Below are 23368 nucleotides of genomic sequence, written 5' to 3'. Positions count from 1 at the left end.
TGGAATATTTCTGATTGAGAAACACAGCTGGTTGCCTAAGTGATGTGTCCCCAGTTAATTTCTGCTGAGTCTTTTGAGAACCAATCTGATGTTTGCTGTCTGTCCATTCATCTATCTGTCTGTCTGTCTCTTTGTCTGAGTGTCTGTCTGTCTGTCTATCTATCTATCTTCTATTTATTCATTTCTTTGCCCTGCTATGACCTAATCCTGGATGTGCAAATACCAATATAATAATACATAAAAGATGGAAAAACTCAAGGCTAATCCAAAAATTACCAATTCCACAGCAGAGGACAGTGAGGGTGAAGTGGGTGAAATCTCAAACAATGCAAAAAATGAGAGCATCAGTGTTCAACTGTAAGCAGGACATCGGCATTACCTCCCTTTCCTCACAGTTCAGAAATCTGCCTAGCAGAGGGGGCAGGGAGATTATAGGAGTCAGAGAGAAGGAACATCCACAGAAAACCAGCATTTTCCAGACATGACAGATGATGCACTTGAGCTCTCCCAGCAACTATGGCTACATCTGTAAACCAAGCCAGACTGAAATCCCATCATGGATGTGGAGAGAGTCATGGAGTCCCACACCTAGCTGAAGAACTGTTTGCAGTTGACGGCTACTGGAGAGTCATTGTCTTCATGGATGCGTACCCTGAGAAGCTACCCATCTTCACAGATGAACCTATACCCTTGCACTTACAGGAAGCATGAAGTAAACTTCGTGGGTTTAAAAATCGTACAGTTAAGAAAGGAAAATAGTGGGAGGCAGGAAAGGGTTTGGAAAGGAGAAAATGATGGCTGGATTTTATCAAAATGCATTGTATGTATACACAAAATTCTCAACAAAAAAATTGAAGGGGAGAAGAGAGGCAGGAAGGGGAGCAGAGAAAAATGTAGAGCTCAGTAAAAGTCAATTAAAAATTTAAAACATTAAATTCAAAACAATATTTAACAAAAATCAAAGAGGACACAGATAAACTCAATGAATCCAAACAGGATACAAATAAACATCCAGATAAAATAAGAAAGGCAGACTGATCACAAAAGACACAGTCAATAAAAAGAGACACTGGTAACATCACAGTGATATGATAGAAAAGAGGAGCCCAAAAAATCAAATTTTAGAACTCAGTGGAAAGCCTCACAGTGGAATGACCCAGAGAGAGGGCTCACCACAGCTCAAGAGATCAAGAGTCCCACATGGCTGGCAGTCACACTCTACTGGGTGGTGACAGCATCGTGCTCCATGTCATGCCCTTAATGTTCGACATGCCTGCCATGTAGAAAACTCTGAGTGCATAGTGCTATCCATGCCTCTCCTCTCATCTGTTCTCCACCATCCATATCTGCCTTGCAAGACTATAGATGATTTGTAGGTGGGTGGACTGACCACTCTGCTACCTTGGTGCTCAGGATGACTGTACCTGTGGATTCTGATTCCTCAATGATGGAACAGCCAACATTCATCTCGTCACCTCTGGCTTTCAAGCTAAAGGAGACATTCTCATCGTTGCATTCTTCATTGATAACTTTGCTCTCAATGTCTAAAAGGAAAATGGGGTGTTTTTGTTAAGACATGCAGAAAGTATATCTATCTTGAATTTGATTTCTGTCCAGCAAAGATGCACAGGAACTGGTGGCATGGCTCAGTGATGAAGATCACTTGCTGCTCTTTCACAGGACCCAGGGTCAGTTCCCAGAACCACCTGCACCTCCAGGGGATCCAGTGCCCTCTTCTGGCCTCACAGGAACCTGCACTCACATGTACATACCCACAAATAGACACGCCAAGACACATAATTTAAAATAATGGAAAGTAGATCTTTAAAAAAGAAAATATGCAAATATATAGTTGAAAGCAAAAGAAACCATGGAAAACCAGTTCATTGTAGGGAAACTCTTGACTCCTGACGGATGATGGGAAGTATTACGTTTGGAAGACAATTCACCATAGCTGTGATTTGGGCTTTGAGTCAGTTCACTGATGAAGCACACAGCAAGCAGACAGAAATGATAAAACAAAGAGCAGAAGCAGTAGAGACCAGATCGGATACTTCCACACCAGCAGGTCTGAGAACTAAACAGCCAGTCGCATTTCTGAACAGTACAGGGTACCAAGGGGGACATCTTCTCCTGAGTGAGAGTCCCCTGGCCATCTCTGCCACAGACATCTTTCTATCGCCGGCTTGGAAGGTGCCTGAGAATGCTACACCCCACCCCAGCCATATTCAAGATGCTGTGGCAGTAACTCTTTCTGTTCTAAAGGCATGATATTTCTACTTGGGCTAATTTTTTTTCTTTTTTTTTAATTCTCAATTTCCCTTCTCACAGAGTTGGGGGACCATCCTGGACAAAGGGTGCTGGAGGGCAACCAAACATGTTAGAGTCTGAAGGGGATGTCATCCCACCTCCACGGCCAGCTCAGTAAGCTTAAACAGCACAGAACAATTCATCCATGTGCATTATGCAGGCCTTATAACAAAATAGTGAGAAGCCTTGCTGTAACTTCAGAAGGGGTTTTTCCCATCTGGGACCATAGCTCAGTAGGCAAAGTGCTCACCTCACAAGCATGGAACTTGGGTTCCATTCCCAGAAGCCTCAAATAAGAGACATCCAGGGATGGTGGTACACACTTGCAAAAAGCACTCGGGCCTATTGACCATCTTAAGCAATGCAGTGAGTTTCAGGGCAGGGAGAGACCCTGCTTCAAAGAAACATATGGATAGCACCTGAGAGAAATTAAAGCCTAGCATGTCTTCTGGCCTCCACTTGCATGCACATGTACACATTCATACCTGCACACACATGAAGACAAAGAGAGGAGAGCATTCATATCTTAAGGGGATGCATCAGAGAGCAATAGAGTTGAAGTCAGCTGCAATAATTTGATTGTAGAATTTCCCCGCTAAGAATACTTCCATTGAAGGCTTGGTTCCGCATTCATGACACCAGTGATAAGTGGTGGAAATCTTAGGCTGTGAGCCTGGGACAAAGTTAGGTCATTACTGGCATCCCTTAGAAGAAGAACTATTGCTCTTCTTCTCACTGTCTCCCCCACTCTTTCCCATAACCATGAAGTGAGACGCCTCTTCAATCCACACTCTTCCATAATGTGCTGTGTTTCCACAGACCCAAACCAACCATGGATAAAACCTCTGAAAACATGTGCCATAATCAAACCTTTCCATTTTAAAAGTTGATGTGTCTCAGGAATTTGTTGCAGTAACAGAAAGCTGACTGATACACCAATAGCATCAAAAATCAGTACCAATGCCAGAGTGAGTTAAATGCCATCTCTACCCCCAAATTCTCCAGTGCTGCCCCAACATCTCACTTCAACAAAACTTTCAGTACTTTCTCCCTCCTCTTCTATGAGTCTTTCTCCTACAAAGCCACCACTGCCCACTCTACTTCAGTCACACTAGCCTCTTTACTGCCCTTAAAGATTCAGCTATTTTGGAAATCACTCATCTTGAAAGTGTGGTGGTGTGGGTCTTTAATCTTAGCATGCAGGAGGCTGAAGCATGCAGCTCTCAATGAATTTGAGGCCAGTCAGGGGTACGGAGTGAGTTGATTAAATTGGACTTCCTGTATGTACATTGTTGTGTAGTGAGTGGCATTTCATTTGTATTTTAATAAACAAAACTTGCCTGAGGATCAGAGAGTGAAAGAGCCCCACTGGTCAGCCTTACAGATTAGGCACTGGTAACACAGACCTTTAATCCCAGTAGCCACAGTAGTTGCTGTAGAAACTGGGTGGTACGTGCCTTTCATTCCAGTGGTGCACACCTTTAATCTTAGCCCTAGAGAGGATTATAAAATGGGAGGAGACAGCTCTCAGTCTCAGTTTCATTTTGAGATTCCTGGAGGCAGGATCGCCATTTCACACTGAGGTAGAGGTAAGAGCCAGTGGCTGGCTGTTTTGATTTTTGGATCTTCAGATTGAATCCCAATTCCTCCCTCTGAGTTTTTATTAATCATGCTTCACTTGATGCCCAATGTGGGGCACAAATTTCTAGGGTAAAAAAAGCTGTTTTCCTGAGGCTTTTTAGCCACCTGCCCAGGCGGGAGCTGGGATTGGAATGCCACCTGTAGGAATGGAAACCCAAACCTAGCCACCTGAGTTCAAGAGAAGCACTAGCACCCCCAGCTCCTCCACACCCCACCTTCCTCCCATCCCTGAGATCCATCCTGTGTTAACCATGTGACAGATTTCTGAGAGAACCAATTTAAAGCAAGAAACACTGGCTTCAGAGGGTTTGAGCCATTGTGGCAGTCAGGAGTCAAAGGGAAAGAACGAGAAAACCCATGCTGCAAACTGCCCCTTCCTTCTCCTGTTTGCCCCAATGGGCACCGTCAGCTGCTATACAACTCCACTCTCACTCCAAGGGGGCCTTCCCCGTCCACTGCCTTTCCACAAACCAAGAGACCTCGAGAGATGCCCTGGAAGATACACCAACAAAGTGCTTTGCCAGTCACAATTTGCCAGCACACTGCCCTGGTCACAGTCTCTGATTACACTACCTAGAATATCTTGGTTCATAATTTCCTCAGTCTATGGGATTTTTTTCTTGATAACATTTTATCTATATCACATATACCAGATGTCTAAATTCTTAAAACTGATAAAAATGCTACCTACATTCTTATGCCTGGAACAGAGCAGGGATTAAAAAAAAGGAATTTCCAATATCCATGGGACTGACCAACACAAGAATGGATAACTGGAGTGAGAAGTACATACAAAGATCAGTGGCATCCAATATCCCCAAGTGGTCAGCAATCAAGCATGTATCAGTCAGGGAAGGATGAGCCATGGTGCTGAAACAAAGAGCCCCCAAGTCTTCCAGGATTAAAAATAACACATATTTCTCAATAATACTTTGGGCCCTTCATGAATTGATTTGCACCCTGTCCTTCACTGTCTTAACTCTAAGACACGAGTAGGTGGAATGGCTGCGGTGCTAAGATGCTCAGTCGCTAAGAGAAAGGAAAAGAATATTCTAAATGCGACATCAAGAAGTACAATCCCACAATTAAAAAATGGGGCACGCTCTCTCTTCCTATCCCTTCCCAGCTTGCACCCAGAATCCTCCCCCCCTCCCCCTGCCTCATCCTCCCGTTTTTGGGGCCACAAAATCCCACAGCTCAGCCTGTTTGGGCTCTGGGGACCTGGAATTGAGTGCACCCAGGCCGGTGGGAGGTCCCCTCCTTCATTTGACTGCCCTGAGCAAGGTAGGCCTTTGTCTGAGAGCTGCTTGGCCTGCAAGGGGACCTGACAGTCTGCAGGAGGATCCATCATTCTTTGAGGTAAGTGAGGAGTGAGTGCCCTAACCGCGGCAGCTGCCCGGAGAGGGACCACCGACTCTCCACAACTCCCCCTGCCACCAGCACACTTCCTGCTCTTCCTGCAGGGGTTATTCTCCCCGGATACCGCCTCTCTCTCCCTGTCCCTTCCCAGCTTGCACCCAGAATCCTCCCCCCCTCCCCCTGCCTCATCCTCCCGTCTTTGGGGCCACAAAATCCCACAGCTCAGCCTGTTTGGGCTCTGGGGACCTGGAATTGAGTGCACCCAGGCCGGTGGGAGGTCCCCTCCTTCATTTGACTGCCCTGAGCAAGGTAGGCCTTTGTCTGAGAGCTGCTTGGCCTGCAAGGGGACCTGACAGTCTGCAGGAGGATCCATCATTCTTTGAGGTGAGTGAGGAGTGAGTGCCCGAACCGCGGCAGCTGCCTGGAGAGGAACCAGCGAATCTCCACAACTCCCCCTGCCACCAGCACACTTCCTGCTCTTCAGCAGGGGTTATTCTCCCCGGATACCGCCTCTCTCTCCCTGTCCCTTAGCAGCTTGCACCCAGAATCCTCCCCCCCACCCCCTTCCTCATCCTCCCGTCTTTGGCGCCACAAAATCCCACAGCTCAGCCTGTTTGGGCTCTGGGGACCCGGAATTGAGTGCACCCAGGCCTGTGGGAGGTCCCCTCCTTCATTTGACTGCCTGGGGCAAGGTAGGCCTTTGTCTGAGAGCTGCTTGGCCTGCAAGGGGACCTGACAGTCTGCAGGAGGATCCATCATTCTTTGAGGTGAGTGAGGAGTGAGTGCCCGAACCGCGGCAGCTGCCCGGAGAGGGACCACCGACTCTCCACAACTCCCCCTGCCACCAGCACACTTCCTGCTCTTCCTGCAGGGGTTATTCTCCCCGGATACCGCCTCTCTCTCCCTGTCCCTTCCCAGCTTGCACCCAGAATCCTCCCCCCCTCCCCCTGCCTCATCCTCCCGTCTTTGGGGCCACAAAATCCCACAGCTCAGCCTGTTTGGGCTCTGGGGACCTGGAATTGAGTGCACCCAGGCCGGTGGGAGGTCTCCTCCTTCATTTGACTGCCCGGGGCAAGGTAGGCCTTTGTCTGAGAGCTGCTTGGCCTGCAAGGGGACCTGACAATCTGCCAGAGGATCCATCATTCTTTGGGGTGTCCTGCTCCAGTTCTAAGGCCATCCACCCAAAGGGGTCAGACTCTGGCCTCCAGGCAGGTCTGAGGATTCCTGTGGAGGGGTGCGGGCTCCTTAAGATTGTGCTGCCAGGTTCGCTGTGTGGTATTCCATCCCGCCCTGCCCCCACCTTGGCCCTTTTGTCTGGGCTGCGACCCTGGGCTGCCTGGAATCCCTGATCCTGTGCCCTGACATTCCATCTGAACTGGTGAGTGAATGCGGACCCTGGGGCAACCTGCCCTGGAAGAGAGCACAGACCCCCTACCCCCACTTCCCTCTGCAGGCTTGTGTCGGTTTCTCCCTTCCCTGTGTGTCTCCCAAGCTTTCCCTAGTGTTCTCAGGTGTCCTGCTCCTGTTCTAAGGCCATCCACCCAGAGGAGTTGGACCCGGGCCTCCAGGCAGGTCTGAGGATTCCTGCAAGGGAGTGTGGGCTTCTTCAGATTGTGACGCAAAGAATAGGTCCTCCTCTGGCACTGGGGAGATCCAACCAGTTTCAGTCACAGCAATTATTGGTCTAGGACACCAAACACCTCCGCGCTCCTTTTGAAGGAAGAGATGGGCAGGCGCCAATGCAGGAGCTCCTCCAACAACATGAAAGGCAACATGACATCACCACAATCCAGACATCCCGAAACAACAAGAATTGAACACCCTACCCCAGAAGATATAGAAGAAACCGACATTAAACAGTACTTTATGAAAATAATAGAGGACCTTAAACAGGAGGTAAAAAACTGCCATAAAGAAATGGAGATGACAAACAAAAAGGTAGACGAAATAAATAAATCTCTCAAAGATACCCAAGAAAAACAAGAAAAACAAGAAAAAGCAATCAAGCAGGTAAGGGAAACAGTACAAGACCTGATAAATGAAATGGAGGTATTGAAGAAAACACAATCTGAGGGACGACTGGAAATGGAAACTCTGAGTAAACGAACAGAAACTTCAGAGACAAGTATTTCCAACCGAATACAAGAGATGGAAGAAAGAATCTCGGACTCTGAAGATACTATAGAGGAAATAAACTCACAGATTAAAGAACTAAACAAATCTAACAAATTCTTAACACAAAACATCCAGGAAATCTGGGACACCATGAAAAGACCAAACCTAAGAATAATTGGGGTAGAAGAAGGAGAAGAATAACAACTCAAAGGCCCAGAAAACATATTCAACAAAATTATAGAAGAAAACTTCCCCAACCTAAAGAAGGATGTTCCTATGAAGGTACAAGAAGCCTACAGAACACCAAATAGACTGGATCAAAAGAAAGCATCCCCACGCCATATAATAATCAAAACACAAAACATACAGAATAAAGAACAGATATTAAGAGCTGCAAAGGAAAAAGGTCAAGTAACATATAAAGGGAAACCTATCAGAATTACACCTGATTTCTCAATGGAAACCATGAAAGCCAGAAGAGCTTGGATAGATGTGCTACAGACACTTAGGGAACATGGATGCAAGCCTAGACTATTATACCCAGCAAAGCTTGCATTCACCATTGATGGAGAAAACAAGATATTCCAGGACAAAAACAGATTTAAACAATACGCAGCCACAAATCCAGCCTTGCAGAAAGTAATAGAAGGAAAATCACAAACCAAGGAGTCCAACAACGCCCACAATAACTCAGGCATCTAGCGACCCTTCACAAGCACAACTAGAAGAAGAGAAACACACAAACTCTACTACTAAAAATGACTGAAGTTAACAACCACTGGTCATTAATATCACTTAATATCAATGGACTCAATTCACCTATAAAAAGGCACAGGCTAAGAGACTGGATACGAAAACAGAATCCAACATTTTGCTGTTTACAAGAAACACACCTCAACCACAAAGACAGACATCTACTCAGAGTAAAGGGTTAGGAAAAGGTTTATCAAGCAAATGGCCCTAAGAAACAAGCGGGTGTGGCCATACTAATTTCCAACAAAGTTGACTTCAAACTAAAATCAATCAGAAGAGATGGAAAGGGACACTTTATACTCATAACAGGAAAAATCCATCAGAATGAAGTCTCAATCCTGAATATCTATGCCCCTAATATAAAAGCTCCCACTTATGTAAAAGAAACACTTCTAGAACTCAAGGCAGCCATCAAACCACACACACTAATAGTTGGAGACTTCAACACTCCTCTCTCACCAATGGACAGGTCAATCAGACAGAAACCTAACAGAGAATTGAAAGACTTAATGGAGGTAATGAACCAAATGGACTTAACAGACATCTATAGAACATCCCACCCAAATAGGAAAGAATATACCTTCTTCTCTGCGGCTCATGGAACCTTTTCGAAAATTGACCATATACTTGGTAACAAAGCAAACTTCCACAGTTACAAAAAAATATTAATAACCACCTGTGTCTTATCGGATCACCATGGATTAAAATTAGAATTCAACAACAATGCTACCCCCAGAAAACCCACAAACTCATGGAAACTGAACAGTCAACTACTGACCCACACCTGGGTCAAGGAAGAAATAAAGAAAGAAATTAAAGTCTTTCTTGAATTTAATGAAAACAAAGACACAACATACTCAAACCTATGGGACACATGAAAGCAATGCTAAGAACAAAGTTCATAGCACTAGGTGCCCACTTAAAGAAAACGGAGAAAGCGCTCATTGGTGATTTAACAGCACACCTGAAAGCTCTGGAAAAAAAAGAAGCAGACTCACCTAGGAGAAGTAGAAGACTGGAAATAATCAAATTGAGGGCAGAAATCAACAAAATAGAAACACAGAAAACAATCCAAAGAATCAATGAAACAAGAAGCTGGTTCTTGGAGAAAATCAACAAGATTGACAAACCCTTAGCCAAACTAATCAAACGGCAGAGGGAGAACACGCAAATTAACAAGATCAGAAATGAAAAGGGGGACATAACCACAGACACAGAGGAAATTCAGAAAATCATTAGATCTTACTACAAAAGCCTGTATGCCACAAAATTGGAAAATGTAAAAGAAATGGACAGTTTTTTAGATAAATACCATATACCAAAGTTAAACCAGGACCAGGTAAATGCTCTAAATCGTCCTGTTAGTCGCGAAGAATTAGAAACTGTTATCAGAAACCTCCCTACCAAAAAGAGCCCAGGACCAGATGGTTTCAATGCGGAATTCTACCAGAACTTCCAAGAAGACCTAATACCTATACTCCTTAAGGTATTTCATAATATAGAAACACAAGAGTCACTGCCAAATTCCTTCTATGAAGCTACAGTTACCCTGATACCTAAACCACACAAAGACTCAACCAAGAAAGAGAATTACAGGCCAATCTCACTCATGAACATTGACGCAAAAATCCTCAATAAAATACTGGCAAACCGAATCCAAGAACACATTAGAAAAATTATCCATTACGATCAAGTAGGCTTCATCCCAGAGATGCAGGGCTGGTTCAACATACGAAAATCTATTAATGTAATCCATCATATAAACAAACTGAAGGAAAAAAACCATATGGTCATCTCATTAGATGCTGAAAAAGCATTTGACAAAATTCAGCACCCTTTTATGATAAAGGTCTTGGAGAGATTAGGGATACAAGGGTCATTCCTAAATATAATAAAAGCTATTTACAGCAAGCAGACAGCTAACATCAAATTAAACGGAGAGAAACTCAAGGCTATCCCACTAAAGTCAGGAACATGACAAGGCTGTCCACTCTCTCCTTATCTCTTCAATATAGTGCTTGAAGTTCTAGCAATAGCAATAAGACAACATAAGGGAATCAAGGGGATTCAATTTGGAAAGGAAGAAGTTAAACTTTCATTATTTGCAGATGATATGATAGTATACATAAGCGACCCCAAAAACTCCACCAAAGAACTCCTACAGCTGATAAACTCCTTCAGTAATGTGGCAGGATACAAGATCAACTCCAAAAAATCAGTCGCCCTCCTATACACAAAGGATAAGGAAGCAGAGAGGGAAATCAGAGAAGTATCACCTTTCACAATAGCCACAAATAGCATAAGATATCTGGGAGTATTGCTAACCAAGGAAGTGAAGGATTTATTTGACAAGAACTTTAAGTCTTTGAAGAAAGAAATTGAAGAGGATACCAGAAAATGGAAGGATCTCCCCTGCTCGTGGATTGGGAGGATCAACATAGTAAAAATGGCAATTCTACCAAAAGCAATCTATAGATTCAATGCAATCCCTATCAAGGTCCCATTAAAATTCTTCACAGAGATTGAGAGGACAATAATCAACTTTATATGGAAAAACAAGAAACCCAGGATAGCCAAAAAAATCTTATACAATAAAGGTTCTTCTAGAGGCATTACCATCCCTGACTTCAAACTCTATTACAAAGCTACAGTATTGAAAACGGCTTGGTATTGGCATAAAAACAGAGAAGTTGACCAATGGAATCGTATAGAAGACCCGGATCTTAAACCACAAACCTATGAACACCTGATTTTTGATAAAGGAGCCAAAAGTACACAATGGAAGAAAGAGGGCATCTTCAACAAATGGTGCTGGCATAACTGGATGTCAACCTGTAGAAGAATGAAAGTAGATCCATATCTATCACCATGCACAAAACTCAAGTCCAAATGGATTAAAGACCTCAATATTAATTTGAACACATTGAGCTTGATAGAGGAGAAAGTGGGAAGTACTCTACAACAAATGGGCACAGGGAACCGTTTCCTATGCATAACCCCAGCTGCACAGACTTTAAGGGCAACATTGAATAAATGGGGCCTCCTGAAGTTGAGCAGCTTCTGTAAAGCAAAGGACATTGTCACTAAGACACAAAGGCAGCCTACTGACTGGGAAAAGATCTTCACCAACCCTGCAACTGACAAAGGTCTGATCTCTAAACTATATAAGGAACTCAAGAGACTAGACGGTAAAATGCCAATTAACCCAATTAAAAAATGGGGCGCTGAACTGAACAGAGAATTCTCAACAGAAGAAGTTCGAATGGCCAAAAGACACTTAAGGTCATGCTCAACCTCCCTAGCTATCAGGGAAATGCAAATCAAAACAACTTTGAGATATCATCTTACACCTGTCAGATTGGCTAAAATCCAAAACACCAATAATAACCTTTGCTGGAGAGGTTGTGGGGTAAGGGGCACACTCATCCATTGCTGGTGGGAATGCAAACTTGTGCAACCACTTTGGAAAGCAGTGTGGCGGTTTCTCAGGAAATTCGGGATCAACCTACCCCAGGACCCAGCAATTCCACTATTGGGAATCTACCCAAGAGATGCCCAATCATACAACAAAAGCATATGCTCATCTATGTTCATAGCAGCATTATTTGTAATAGCCAGATCCTGGAGACAGCCTAGATGCCCTTCAGTGGAAGAATGGATGAAGAAACTGTGGAATATATACATGCTAGAATACTACTCAGCGGTAAAAAACAATGACATCTTGAATTTTGCAGGCAAATGGATGGAAATAGAAAACACTATTCTGAGTGAGGTAACCCAGATCCATAAAGATGAACATGGGATGTACTCACTCATATTCGGTTTCTAGCCATAATTAAAGGACATCGAGCCTATAAATTTGGGATCCTTGAGAAGATAATAAGAAGGTGAACTCCCAAAAAAGATATAGTAATCCTCCTGGATATTGGAAGTAGACACGATCGCCAGGCAAAATTGGGAACTTGAGGGTTGGGCAAGACTGGCCCAAGGGAAGATGGGGAGAGAAAAGTGTGAAGGGGAGAGCGGGGGTAGCTCGGAGGAATGGGGTGCTTGGGATATAGGAAGGGTGGATATGAGAGCAGGGAAGCATATATCTTAATTTAAGGAGCTACCTGAGGGTTGTCAAGAGACTTGACCCTAGAGGGGTTCCCAGGTTTCCAGGGAGACGCCCCCAGCTAGTTCCTTGGGCAGCTGAGGAGAGGGAGCCTGAAAAGGCCAGTTCCTATAGCCATACTGATGAATTTCTTGCATATCACCATAGAACCTCCACCTGACGATAGATGAAGAAAATGACAGAGCCCCACCTTGGAGCACCGGACTGAGCTCCCAAGGTCCTGATGAGGAGCAGAAGGAGAGAGAACATGAGAAAGAAAGTCAGGACCGTGAGGGAACCTCCAGCTGGCGACAGATGGGGAAGGTGACTGAGCCCCACATTGGAGCACTGGACTGAGCTCCCAAGGTCCCGATGAGGAGCAGAAGGAGCGAGAACATGAGGGAGAAAGTCAGGAACGAGAGGGGTGCGTTCACTCATGGAAACGGTGGGACAGAACTAATGGGAGATCACCAACTCCAGTTGGAATGGGACTGATGGATCATGCGACCAAACCCGTCTCTCTGAATGTGGCCAACAGCGGGGGCTGACTGAGAAGCAAAGGACAATGGCTCTGGGCTCTGATTGTTCTTCATGGACGGGCTCTGTGGGAGCCTTCTCAGCTTGGTCGATCACCTTCCTGGACCTGGGGGGAGTTGGGAGGACCTTGGTCTTAGCATAGAGTGGGGAACCCTGATGGCTCCTTGGCCTTGAGAGGGAGGGAGGGGAGGTATGGGTGGAGGGGAGGGGAGGGAAGGGGGAGAAGGAGGGGAGGGAAGGGGGAGAAGGAGGGGAGGGAGGGGGGAGGAGGAGGGAAGGAAATGGAAATTTTTAAATATAAAAAAAATAAACCATGAGAAAAAAAATAAAAAAATAAAAATAAATAAAAAAAATGGGGCACTGAACTGAACAGAGAATTCTCAACAGAAGAAGTTCGAATGGCCAAAAGACACTTAAGGGCATGCTCAGCCTCCTTAGCAATCAGGGAAATGCAAATCAAAACAACGTTAAGATACCATCTTACACCTGTCAGAATGGCTAAAATCAAAAACACCAATGATAGCCTTTCCTGGAGAGGATGTGGAGTAATGGGTACACTCATCCATTGCTGGTGGGAATGCAAACTTGTGCAACCGCTTTGGAAAGCAGTGTGGAGGTTTCTCAGGAAATTTGGGATCCACCTACCCCAGGACCCAGCAATCCCACTCTTGGGAATTTACCCAAGAGATGCCCAATCATATTACAAAAGCATCTGTTCAACTATGTTTATAGCAGCATTATTTGTAATAGCCAGAACCTGGAAACAACCTAGATGCCCTTCAGTGGAAGAATGGATGAAGAAAGTGTGGAATATATACATGTTAGAGTACTACTCGGCGGTAAAAAACAATGACATCTTGAATTTTGCATGCAAATGGATGCAAATAGAAAACACCATCCTGAGTGAGGTAACCCAGGCCCAAAAAGATGAACATGGGATGTACTCACTCATAATTGGGTTCTAGCCATAAATAAAGGACATCGAGCCTATAATTCATAAAAATCCTAGAGAAGCTATATAAGAAGGTGAACCCAAAGAAAAACATATAGTTATCCTCCTGGATATTGGAAGTAGACAAGATTGCAGGACAAAAAATGGGAACATGGGGGTGGGGTGGGATGGGGGAGGGGGGATGGGGCGAGAAAAGTGTGAAGTGGAGGATGGGAAGAGCTTGGGGGAATAGGATGGTTGGGATATAGGAAGGGTGGATATGGGAACAAGGAATTATATATCTTACTTGAGGGAGCCATTCTAGGGTTGGCAGAGACTTGACTCTAGAGGGGTTCCCAGGTGTCCAGAGGACGCCCCCAGCTAGGTCCTTGGGCAGCTGAGGAGAGGGTGCCAGAATTGTCCAGATCCTATTGCCATACTCATGAATATCTTGCATATCACCATAGAACCTTCAGCTGGCATTGGATGGAGAAAATGACAGAGCCCCACATAGAAGCACCGGACTGAGCTCCCAAGGTCCCGATGAGGAGCAAAAGGAGGGAGATCATGAGCAAGGAAGTCAAGACTGTGAGGAGTGCGTTTACCCATTGAGATGGTGGGACAGATCTAACGGGAGACCACCAAGTCCAGTTGGAATGGAACTGATGGAACAGGGGACCAAACCGGGCTCTCTGAATGTGGCTGACGGTGGAGGAGGACTGAGAAACCAAGGACAATGGCAATGAATGTGAACTCTACAGCATGGACGGGCTCACTGTGAGCCTTAACCTTCACCTGGCGATGGATGGAGATAGAGACAGAGCCCCACATTGGAGCACCGGACTGAGCTCCCAAAGTTCTGATGAGGAGCAGAAGGAGAGAGATCATGAGAAAGAAAGTCAGAACCATGAGGGATGCGTTCACCCACTGAGACGGCAGGACAGAACTAATGGGAGACCACCAAGTCCACTTGGAATGGGACTGATGGAACATGCGACCAAATCGGACTCTCTGAAAGTGGCTGAGGAGGCTGACTGAGGAGCCAAGGACAATGGCGATGGGCTTGGTCTCTACGACATGTCCGGGCTCTGTGTGAGCCTTGTCAGTTTGGTTGCTCACCTTCCTGGACCTGGAGGGAGTTGGGAGGACCTTGGACTCAACATAGTGTAGAGAACCCTGATGGCTCTTTGGCCTGGAGAGGGAGGGAGTGGGGGTATGGGTGGAGGGGAGGGGAGGGAAGGAGGAGGAGAAGGGAAGGAGATGGCAATTTTTAATAAAAAATAAATAAACTGGGGGAAAAAAGAAGTACAATCCACCATCATCTTGGCAGGGAAAACTGGAAATAGCTAAACAAGAAAATGATTATCACATCTTAAATCATATAGTAGACATCCCACAAATGTGCACTGAATTAATTAAGACACACGCTTGGTGTCCTCTCTAATCCTGGCCAAGTGATTAATGAATTGTCAATGTCACTAATATATGGACCTGCTTTGCTGTGCATTAGAGGTTTGGAATGTTTGTGAAAGTCATGAGAATCCAACTATGCTGTCCCTGAAAATCGGCCTGGCCCCCAAGGCTATGCAGTACCTAGGTTTTCTGTCCGAATGGTCTGACTGATGTTTCCGGAGGGTGCCAGAAGTGTAGCCAACATGGCACTTTCCACAGTCTCCAGCACGATGGTGCCCAGGGCCGATGTCTCCTCCCTGCTGATCTCAGTCCGCATGGGTACTTGCTCCAGCACAAGGGAGATGCTCTTAGCTGCACTCTGCAAAGAAACATTTGCTAATGTTTTCACCCCTCCCACTCCTCCTTTTTCTCCTCCCCCTGCTCCTTCTGTCCCTCTTCCTCCTGCTCTTCCCCCTGCTCCTCCCCCTCCTCCTGGTCTTCCTCCACCCCTACCCCTCCTCCTCCCTAGGTTCCTCCTCTTCTTGCTCCTCCCACACCTCTTTTTTCTTCTCCTCCTTCCTCCCTTCTTCCCAACTCCTCCCCTTCATGATCCTCCTCCTACCCTTTCTTTCCCTGCTCCTCCCCTGCTCACCCCATCCTTCTTCTACTCTTCTCCCTCCCCCACTCCTCCTCCATCTTCTCCTGCTCCTGCTCCTCCTCCTCCCCTTCTCTAGTTAGCAAAATAACTATGTCATCTTTAGCACTAGGAGAGAAGGTTCAGGATGGAACAGAAGGAAAAGCTACTAAGTGTGGTATCACAGCTCTGAAATCACAGGACTCAGAAGACTGGGGCTATAGAGATTTGCATTGGTATAGATCTTGGTCTATTGATACAAATTTTAGGTCAATTTCGTTATATGTATATTTCTGCTCTTGATTGAGGTATTGTGTTTGTGCAGCTCATTTAAAAATGTAATGTAAGCCGCGCGGTGGTGGCACACACCTTTAATCCCAGCACTCAGAGGCAGAGGCAGGCAGATCTCTGTGAGTCTGAGGCTAGCCTGGTCTACCAGAGCTAGTTCCAGGACAGGCTCCAAAGCTACAGAGAAACCCTGTCTCAAAAAACTGTAATGTATAATGGCGCTGGGCTCTGATTCTTCTGCATGGACGGGCTCTGTGGGAGCCTTCTCAGCTTGGTCGATCACCTTCCTGGACCTGGGGGGAGTTGGGAGGACCTTGGTCTTAGCATAGAGTAGGGAACCCTGATGGCTCCTTGGCCTTGAGAGGGAGGGAGGGGAGGTATGGGTGGAGGGGAGGGGAGGGAAGGGGGAGAAGGAGAGGAGGGAAGGGGGAGGAGGAGGGGAGGGAGGGGAGAGGAGGAGGGGAGGAGATGGAAATTTTTAAATATAAAAAAAACCATGAGAAAAAAAATGTAATGTATAATTAAGAAATATGTTAATAGATAATCATCTATAATAGTCAAGCTTTGTAGTCATGTTAGTTAGGTTTTCTAGATATATAGAGATATATTTCAGTTAGCTAGATAATCTTCAAACCTTTCAAAGACCCATGGAATATGGCATTTAAAATGTTTTAAGAACTTAGGACTTTTCATGACAGTGAGACACAGTTGTTCCTGGCAGCACCAATCTACTTCAAGAGGAAGATGGGCAGCAAAGAGGCTTCTTATGGAGTTTGTTAACCATTTGGGCAAGAAACTGTTCTTGCCTGGACTGCTTGATATTATGCTGTATAAACTGGACTTGCAGGACCCACTGAACTTTCCTATAGGTGAAACAGTCCTTTGGGATTCCTGCTTCATGAAAGAGACTGCCAGACATTCTGCAGGACACAGAAGAAAGTAACTGACAAACTGCCAATATAGACTGAACTGTCTTTGAAATTTCCTGCTTCATGGAAAACTCTGCTGGATACTATGGGCCTGTAGGCTGAAGATGGATGTTCTAACATTACAGAAGAACTTCGGGTGACTGTCCAGGCAGTGAGATGTCTCTGTCAATTCTAGAATTTTGGAAGTTGCTTACAATGCACTCCATGTTTACTTAGGTAATATTATGTCCTTCTGGAGTCTTGATGGAGTCGAAGAATAGATTATTATGGTTTTCCTTAGTTAAGATAAAAGATAAAGTAGATATAAATATTGTAACTATAATTCTTGCTTGATACCTGTTTTGTTATATGTAATTTTACTATGTTGAAGTTAAAACCTTCCTTTTTATTTAGATGGAAAATGGGAGGTGATTTGGGATTCCCCTCTGTAAGCGGTGAATACCATTGGTTAATAAAGAATCTGTCCCGGGCCTATGATAGGGCAGAATAGAGGTGGGTGGGAAGACTGAACTGAATGCTGGGAGGAAGAAGGCAGAGTCAGACAGAAGCCATGTAGCCCCACCAGAGATAGACACTGGATGGAACCTTGCCAGTAAGACACAGCCACGTGGAGATACACAGATTAATATAAATGGGTTAAATTAAGATGTAAGAGCTAGCCAATAAGAAGCTAGATGTAATAGGATAAACAGTGATTTAATTAATACAGTTTCTGTGTGGTTATTTTGGGGCTGAGCAGCCAGGAACAAACAAGCAGCCTCTTACAATTCTAGTTGGTCCTGGGCTACATAGCCATTAAAGGCTATTTTGAGTGACAGAGAGACCCTGTCTAATAAACAAAAGGAGCCAAAAGTGACATCTGTTCAGTTCCATTTCTAGACTTCAGGGCCCCATTAGGAATAGTTAAGCCCAGTCTTGCCTTTGCAGGCCACAGCAAGCCGGTGTCTGAGTCAGCTTATACTACACATGCTGTTTGACCTAGAAGCTTCTTCTATGGATTAATCTCTCCAGACACACTTGAAAATTTCTCAAAATCCTCCCTCAGTGGTAATCATTTAAATTGTTTTCTGAAATATTAAGTTCTCAAGAAGTTGCTTAACAGTTTGAACATGGAATTCAGTCACATAGTTCCTGACAGAACTGCTAGGGAAGAATGCTGTGTGAAACCACATGTGTGAACAAGCAACAACATGGCACCTGCATGCACTATGGAGAGAGAGTTATGAACTAACATTCATGTCTTATCTAGTGAGGCACAGGAACAACAGCATTTGATATGTACTTCAGAGACTCATATCGAGCTGGAGCGCTAAGAATAAATGAATAATGAACACTTAACCCAAGACAGGACATGTATGTCATATCTCTATCCCAACACCCAGGGAACATTCAGATGAGGGGAAGAAAGAACGGAAGAGCTAGAATACAGGGGAGAGCTTCATGAAATGTTGCTGCCAAATACAACATCACCATGGCAATGAGAGCAACAGCGGACACCTGCAGAAGACCTGACCACAGAAGAAAAGAAATACATGAATAAAATCAGCTTTTAAATCCTGCATTTAACTTTAGAGATCCAGAATCAAACACTGAATTTTTATTCAGTATACTAAACTTCTTGGTTAGTGCTCAACAGACAATTCAACCTTGTGTGTGTGTGTGCACATGCATACGTGCACATGTGCATTCTCACATGTGTGTACACTGAGAAGATAAAACAGTTGCTGTATTACTTTTTTTGTCAACTTAACACAGGATAGAGCCATCTGGGAAGAGGAACCTCAGCTGAGAAAATGTCTTCATCAACTATCTGCAGATAAGTATGTAGGGCATGTTCTTGATTGATGGTTAATGCAGGAAGAGTCCAGACCACTGTGCTATCTCTGGACTGGTGATCCTGGGTTCTTTAAGAAAGCATGCTCCAGAGCCGGGCGGTGGTGGCGCACGCCTTTAATACCAGCACTCGGGAGGCAGAGGCAGGCGGATCTCTGAGTTCGAGGCCAGCCTGGTCTACAAGAGCTAGTTCCAGGACAGGCTCTAGAAACTACAGGGAAACCCTGTCTCGAAAAACCAAAAAAAAAAAAAAGAAAAGAAAGCATGCTCCATATATTTTTCATGAACATTTAATCTGAATTATCTAGTATGCATAGTCTTTCACATTAAAAAGTTTTTTATTAAAATTTTTCTAAAAAACAGACTTGGATTGTTAAAACAACTGATATTTTTATACAAATCTTATATTCCATTTCTAGGAACTCTTAATAAAATATATTGTGTCTTGAAGAAAAAAAAGAAAGTAGGCTGAACAAGTCATGAGGAGCAAGCCAGTAAATAGCACCAGTCCATGCCCTGTGTATCAACCCCCACATCCATGTTCCTGACTTGAGTTCCCACCTGACATGCTACAAACTGTAAGTTGAAATAAAGTCTTTGTTTTTGATATGGGGCCCACACTCACTGTCCTCCTGATTCAGCCTCCCATGTGGAGCACTACAATCATGCTCCAGCACACAGAGTTTCCACATCTCCCATGTGGAGCACTACAGTCACACTAGAGTACACAGAGTTTCCATGCCTCCCATGTGGAGCACTACAGCCACACTAGAGTACACAGAGTTTCCACACCTCCCACATGGAGCACTACAGTCACACTAGAGTACACAGAGTTTTCGCACCTCCCACGTGGAGCACTACAGTCACACTAGAGTACACAGAGTTTCTGCACCTCCCACGTGGAGCACTACAGTCACACTAGAGTACACAGAGTTTCCATGCCTCCCATGTGGAACACTACAGTCAGACATGAGTACACAGAGTTTCCACACCTCCCACATGGAGCACTACAGTCACACTAGAGGACACAGAGTTTCCACATCTCCCATGTGGAACACTACAGTCACACTAGAGGACACAGAGTTCCCACTCCTCCCACATAGAGCACTACAGTCACACTAGAGGACACAGAGTTTCCACTCCTCCCACATGGAGCACTACAGTCACACTAGAATACACAGAGTTTCCACTTACATAACTTATCTGAAATGATAAAACTGTAACAATAGAGAGGTATCAGGGTTCTAGAGGTGATGGGAGAGCCCAGGCTGGGTGGAGCTCTGGCTGTCAGATGGTTGCAGTAGCCTTTAGTTCCATCCCCAGCGTCACAGGAAAAGGAAACTGGCTGAATCCTGATTTATAAGCCAGTTCCATCCAGAATTGCACCTCAGGGAAGAACAGAAGTAGCTTCACCTTCCACTCATGTTTCCAGGCTTATAACTACAGTCAATCAAATAGGAATTTTGTGTGCCCAGTGCTGCCCCAGGAGCAAAACTCAGGCACAGGGCTTGAGTTGATACATGTTTGCTGTGTGAAGACCAGAGTGAGGTCCCCAGAACCCATGTTTTAAGATAATCTGGGCAACAGTATACAGACTGAGCAGGGTACATTTATGTACTTAGTAATGTATATGTACATACATAAACATGTGTAACAAGTAACAACATTTAATGTAGCATGCACTGTAACATATAATGTAGTATGTAACAACTGCTACTGGGGGGAAGGAAAAATAGTAGTGGGAAGAGTGAGCTGAGTGAGATATGACCATGGTTTATGAAGGGAGCAAGCACTTTGATCTGCCATTTTGACTTCAGACTCCATTTTGCTTGCAAAGTATTAAAGTTCAGGTTCCCAAGCCATAAGGGAGCTGAGAACATTCCAGTGACTACTCAACTTCCTCCCAGAATTCATAGAGTTAGTTGTCATGCATCTTTTGTTCTTTAGAAGCTTCATGGCTATTCTCAACAATAGAAGGAACAAACAAATCTGATTGGTTGGACTGAAAGGCTTGCAATATATTGATTGACAATGATGGGACATTCAAGGAAGCCTCTGAACCCTAGTTGGTGAAAATTATAACTATAACTTGGCAATAAATATAAATTTTATGTTTATAAACCCCACTTCCACCCTTTCTTGGGGCTGTCAGGAGAAACAAGACCCCTTGAGTCCTTGTCCTGAAGCCCTGATCCATCAGTGACCCAGTTATGTGTGATTTATTAATATCTTTGGAACCCATAAGTGCTTACTCTCTCCTTCCTCATGGTGCATAATGGGCTAGGTGGGACAGTTTACATATGTGAAATTGTGGCTTACATGTATGAAATTGCTGAAGAATAAACAAAATATACTCTATTTTGAAAAATAATATAATTTCAAAATAAAGAATAAAGAAAGTGGCATGTTTTGAAATGGGTCCAAGACAGGAAGGGGTGGGGATACAAAAAAAAGTAATGACACGCAGTCTTGAAAATGTCAGGACAAAATCCATTATATTCTATGCTGAAGAAAAAAACCTAAAAAGTGAAGATATGCTGAGATGCTGAAGACAATATCTGAGGTTAATACCTGGCCTTCACACACATGTGCATACACACACACACACACACGCACACGCACACGCACACGCACACACACACACATTCATGCAGCCATGCATGCACACACTCAGAGTGGTGGGAAGGGACAGACAGACAGATGGAGAAGGTGCTGTCGTTACCTGTAGGGACACTGGGGCACTTTTGTTTTCACACGTGTTATCTAGGATGCTGAAGGTGGCATTCACAAGTGTACAGAAGGAGGCCTGTGTCCCAGGAGAAAGAGCACAGATGAGTACCGGCTGGTTCGTTGTGAATCACAAAGTCCACAAATTGAACAATAAAGCCCAACATGTGAGTATCCAAATTCCTGAGTCTCGGTCCTGAGGGAAATAAACATCTTCCCATCAAGCTTTCATTTTAGAGAAGTTGAGAAGGTTGAGGATAACAGACCCATTTGCTCAGGAGAATTGTGGCACACTCTGGCCCGCAGGGAGACGGCAGTTTACAAGGGCCTAGTAATCAGAAGCGGCGAAGGCTCTAGCTATAAACAAAGGGCAAGAAAGAAGTGCTAAACTGCCCTGATTTGATTGGCGCACACTGTATACCCCTGTTGAAACACCCAATTTGATTGGCGCACACGGTATACCCTTGTTGAAAAGCCCAATTTGATTGGCGCACACAGTATACCCATGTTGAAACACTCGATTTGATTGGTGCACACTGTAAACCCATATTGAAACTGCCCCAATACACTCATAGATGTGGAGAGTTATTTCGTTTCTGATACTCAGATAAAATAGCTTGACAAAATCAACTTGGGAAAGAAAGGGTGAGTCTCAGTTTACAGTACTAGGGTACTGTCCATCTTTGTGGTAACTCCAGGTAAGAACCTGAAATGGCTCATTACTGCCACAGACAGTAGAGAGAGTGATGTGTACATGCCTGCTCACGCACTTGCCTACACTTGCCTGCACTCAGCTCTATTTCCCACTCTTACACAGTTCAGGACCCCTGCCTAGGAAATGGTGCTGCCCACTGTGGACTCGGCCTTCCCATATCAATTAACTTAATTAAGACAATCCCCCATAGATATACCCATAGGACAACACAATATAGACAGTCCCTCATTAAGACTCTCTTCCCAGGTTGGGTCAAAATGGCAACTAAAATTAATCATTAAGGTCAGAGGTGGTGGTGCACAGCCCTAGCCCTAGCACTTCAGAGGCCAAAACAAGCAGATCTCTGTGAGTTTGAGGTCAGCCTAGTCTTCATATCAAATTCCAGGCAATCCAGAGCCACATAGTGAGGTCTTCTCTCAAAAACAAATAAAACTAAAAGTTCCTAGTCATCACCCACATTAATAAAACAAATGTATGAATGGGCAGCCTGTTCCCCCCAAAAATGCAAATGCCCAAGAGTTACATGGAAAAAAGTTCTATTCTTGGCCATAAGTGAAAATACATATCAAAACAATATTAAGATTCCATCTCATCTGAATCAGAAGGATACCCTCAAAAAAGACAATGGCAACATTAAGTGGATTCGGTGGGTTTACCAAGAGCACACAAAGCTGGGAGGGAATGTGGTGAAGGGATTAGAAGAGAAGAAGTGAGTGGATTTGATCAAAACATGTGTATGAAAGTCTCAATCAGTAAGACGGTACAGTAAAATGACATCCAGTGCTAGTGGGGGTTGTGGGGATATCCTGTGTGCACTGCTGGTGAGAATGCGGATAGATGAGGCTGTTGTAGAACTCAGTGTGCAGGCTCTCAGAGGATGAAAACTCATCATGGGGCATGGCCTGAGGATGCACCTCAACGAATCCTCTCAGCTACAGGAAATGTCCAGAATATAAAGATTCATGCAGAGAAAGCTAATTCGTGTTCCTGGGGCCTCCAGGAGGAGTGACAGCTCCTGTGAATGGGTGCAGAAATTCCACTGGGAATGATGAAGATCCAGAACAAGCTACGAATGATATTTTCATGACAATGGAAATCTACTGCAAACCAC

The 23368-nt window shown here is 44.6% G+C and overlaps 1 protein-coding gene across 1 annotated transcript in view; it reads right to left on the bottom strand.

Moving 5' to 3' along the window:
• Adgre1 (adhesion G protein-coupled receptor E1) overlaps positions 1-23368 on the bottom strand; it is a 105970-nt gene that overhangs the window by 33018 nt on the left and 49584 nt on the right. The window contains exons 11-13 of the mRNA XM_038329316.1: positions 21538-21621; positions 15333-15510; positions 1425-1544 (exon numbers count right to left, since the gene is read on the bottom strand). Of these exons, the coding sequence (XP_038185244.1) occupies positions 1425-1544; positions 15333-15510; positions 21538-21621 (382 nt within the window). The remainder of the gene's footprint in view (positions 1-1424; positions 1545-15332; positions 15511-21537; positions 21622-23368) is intronic.

This window comes from Arvicola amphibius, chromosome 1, assembly GCF_903992535.2.
Source record: "Arvicola amphibius chromosome 1, mArvAmp1.2, whole genome shotgun sequence".
Classification (NCBI taxonomy): domain Eukaryota; kingdom Metazoa; phylum Chordata; class Mammalia; order Rodentia; family Cricetidae; genus Arvicola; species Arvicola amphibius.
The sequence above is the reverse complement of the archived record's forward strand: the minus strand, read 5'-3'. Positions and strand labels throughout refer to the sequence as shown.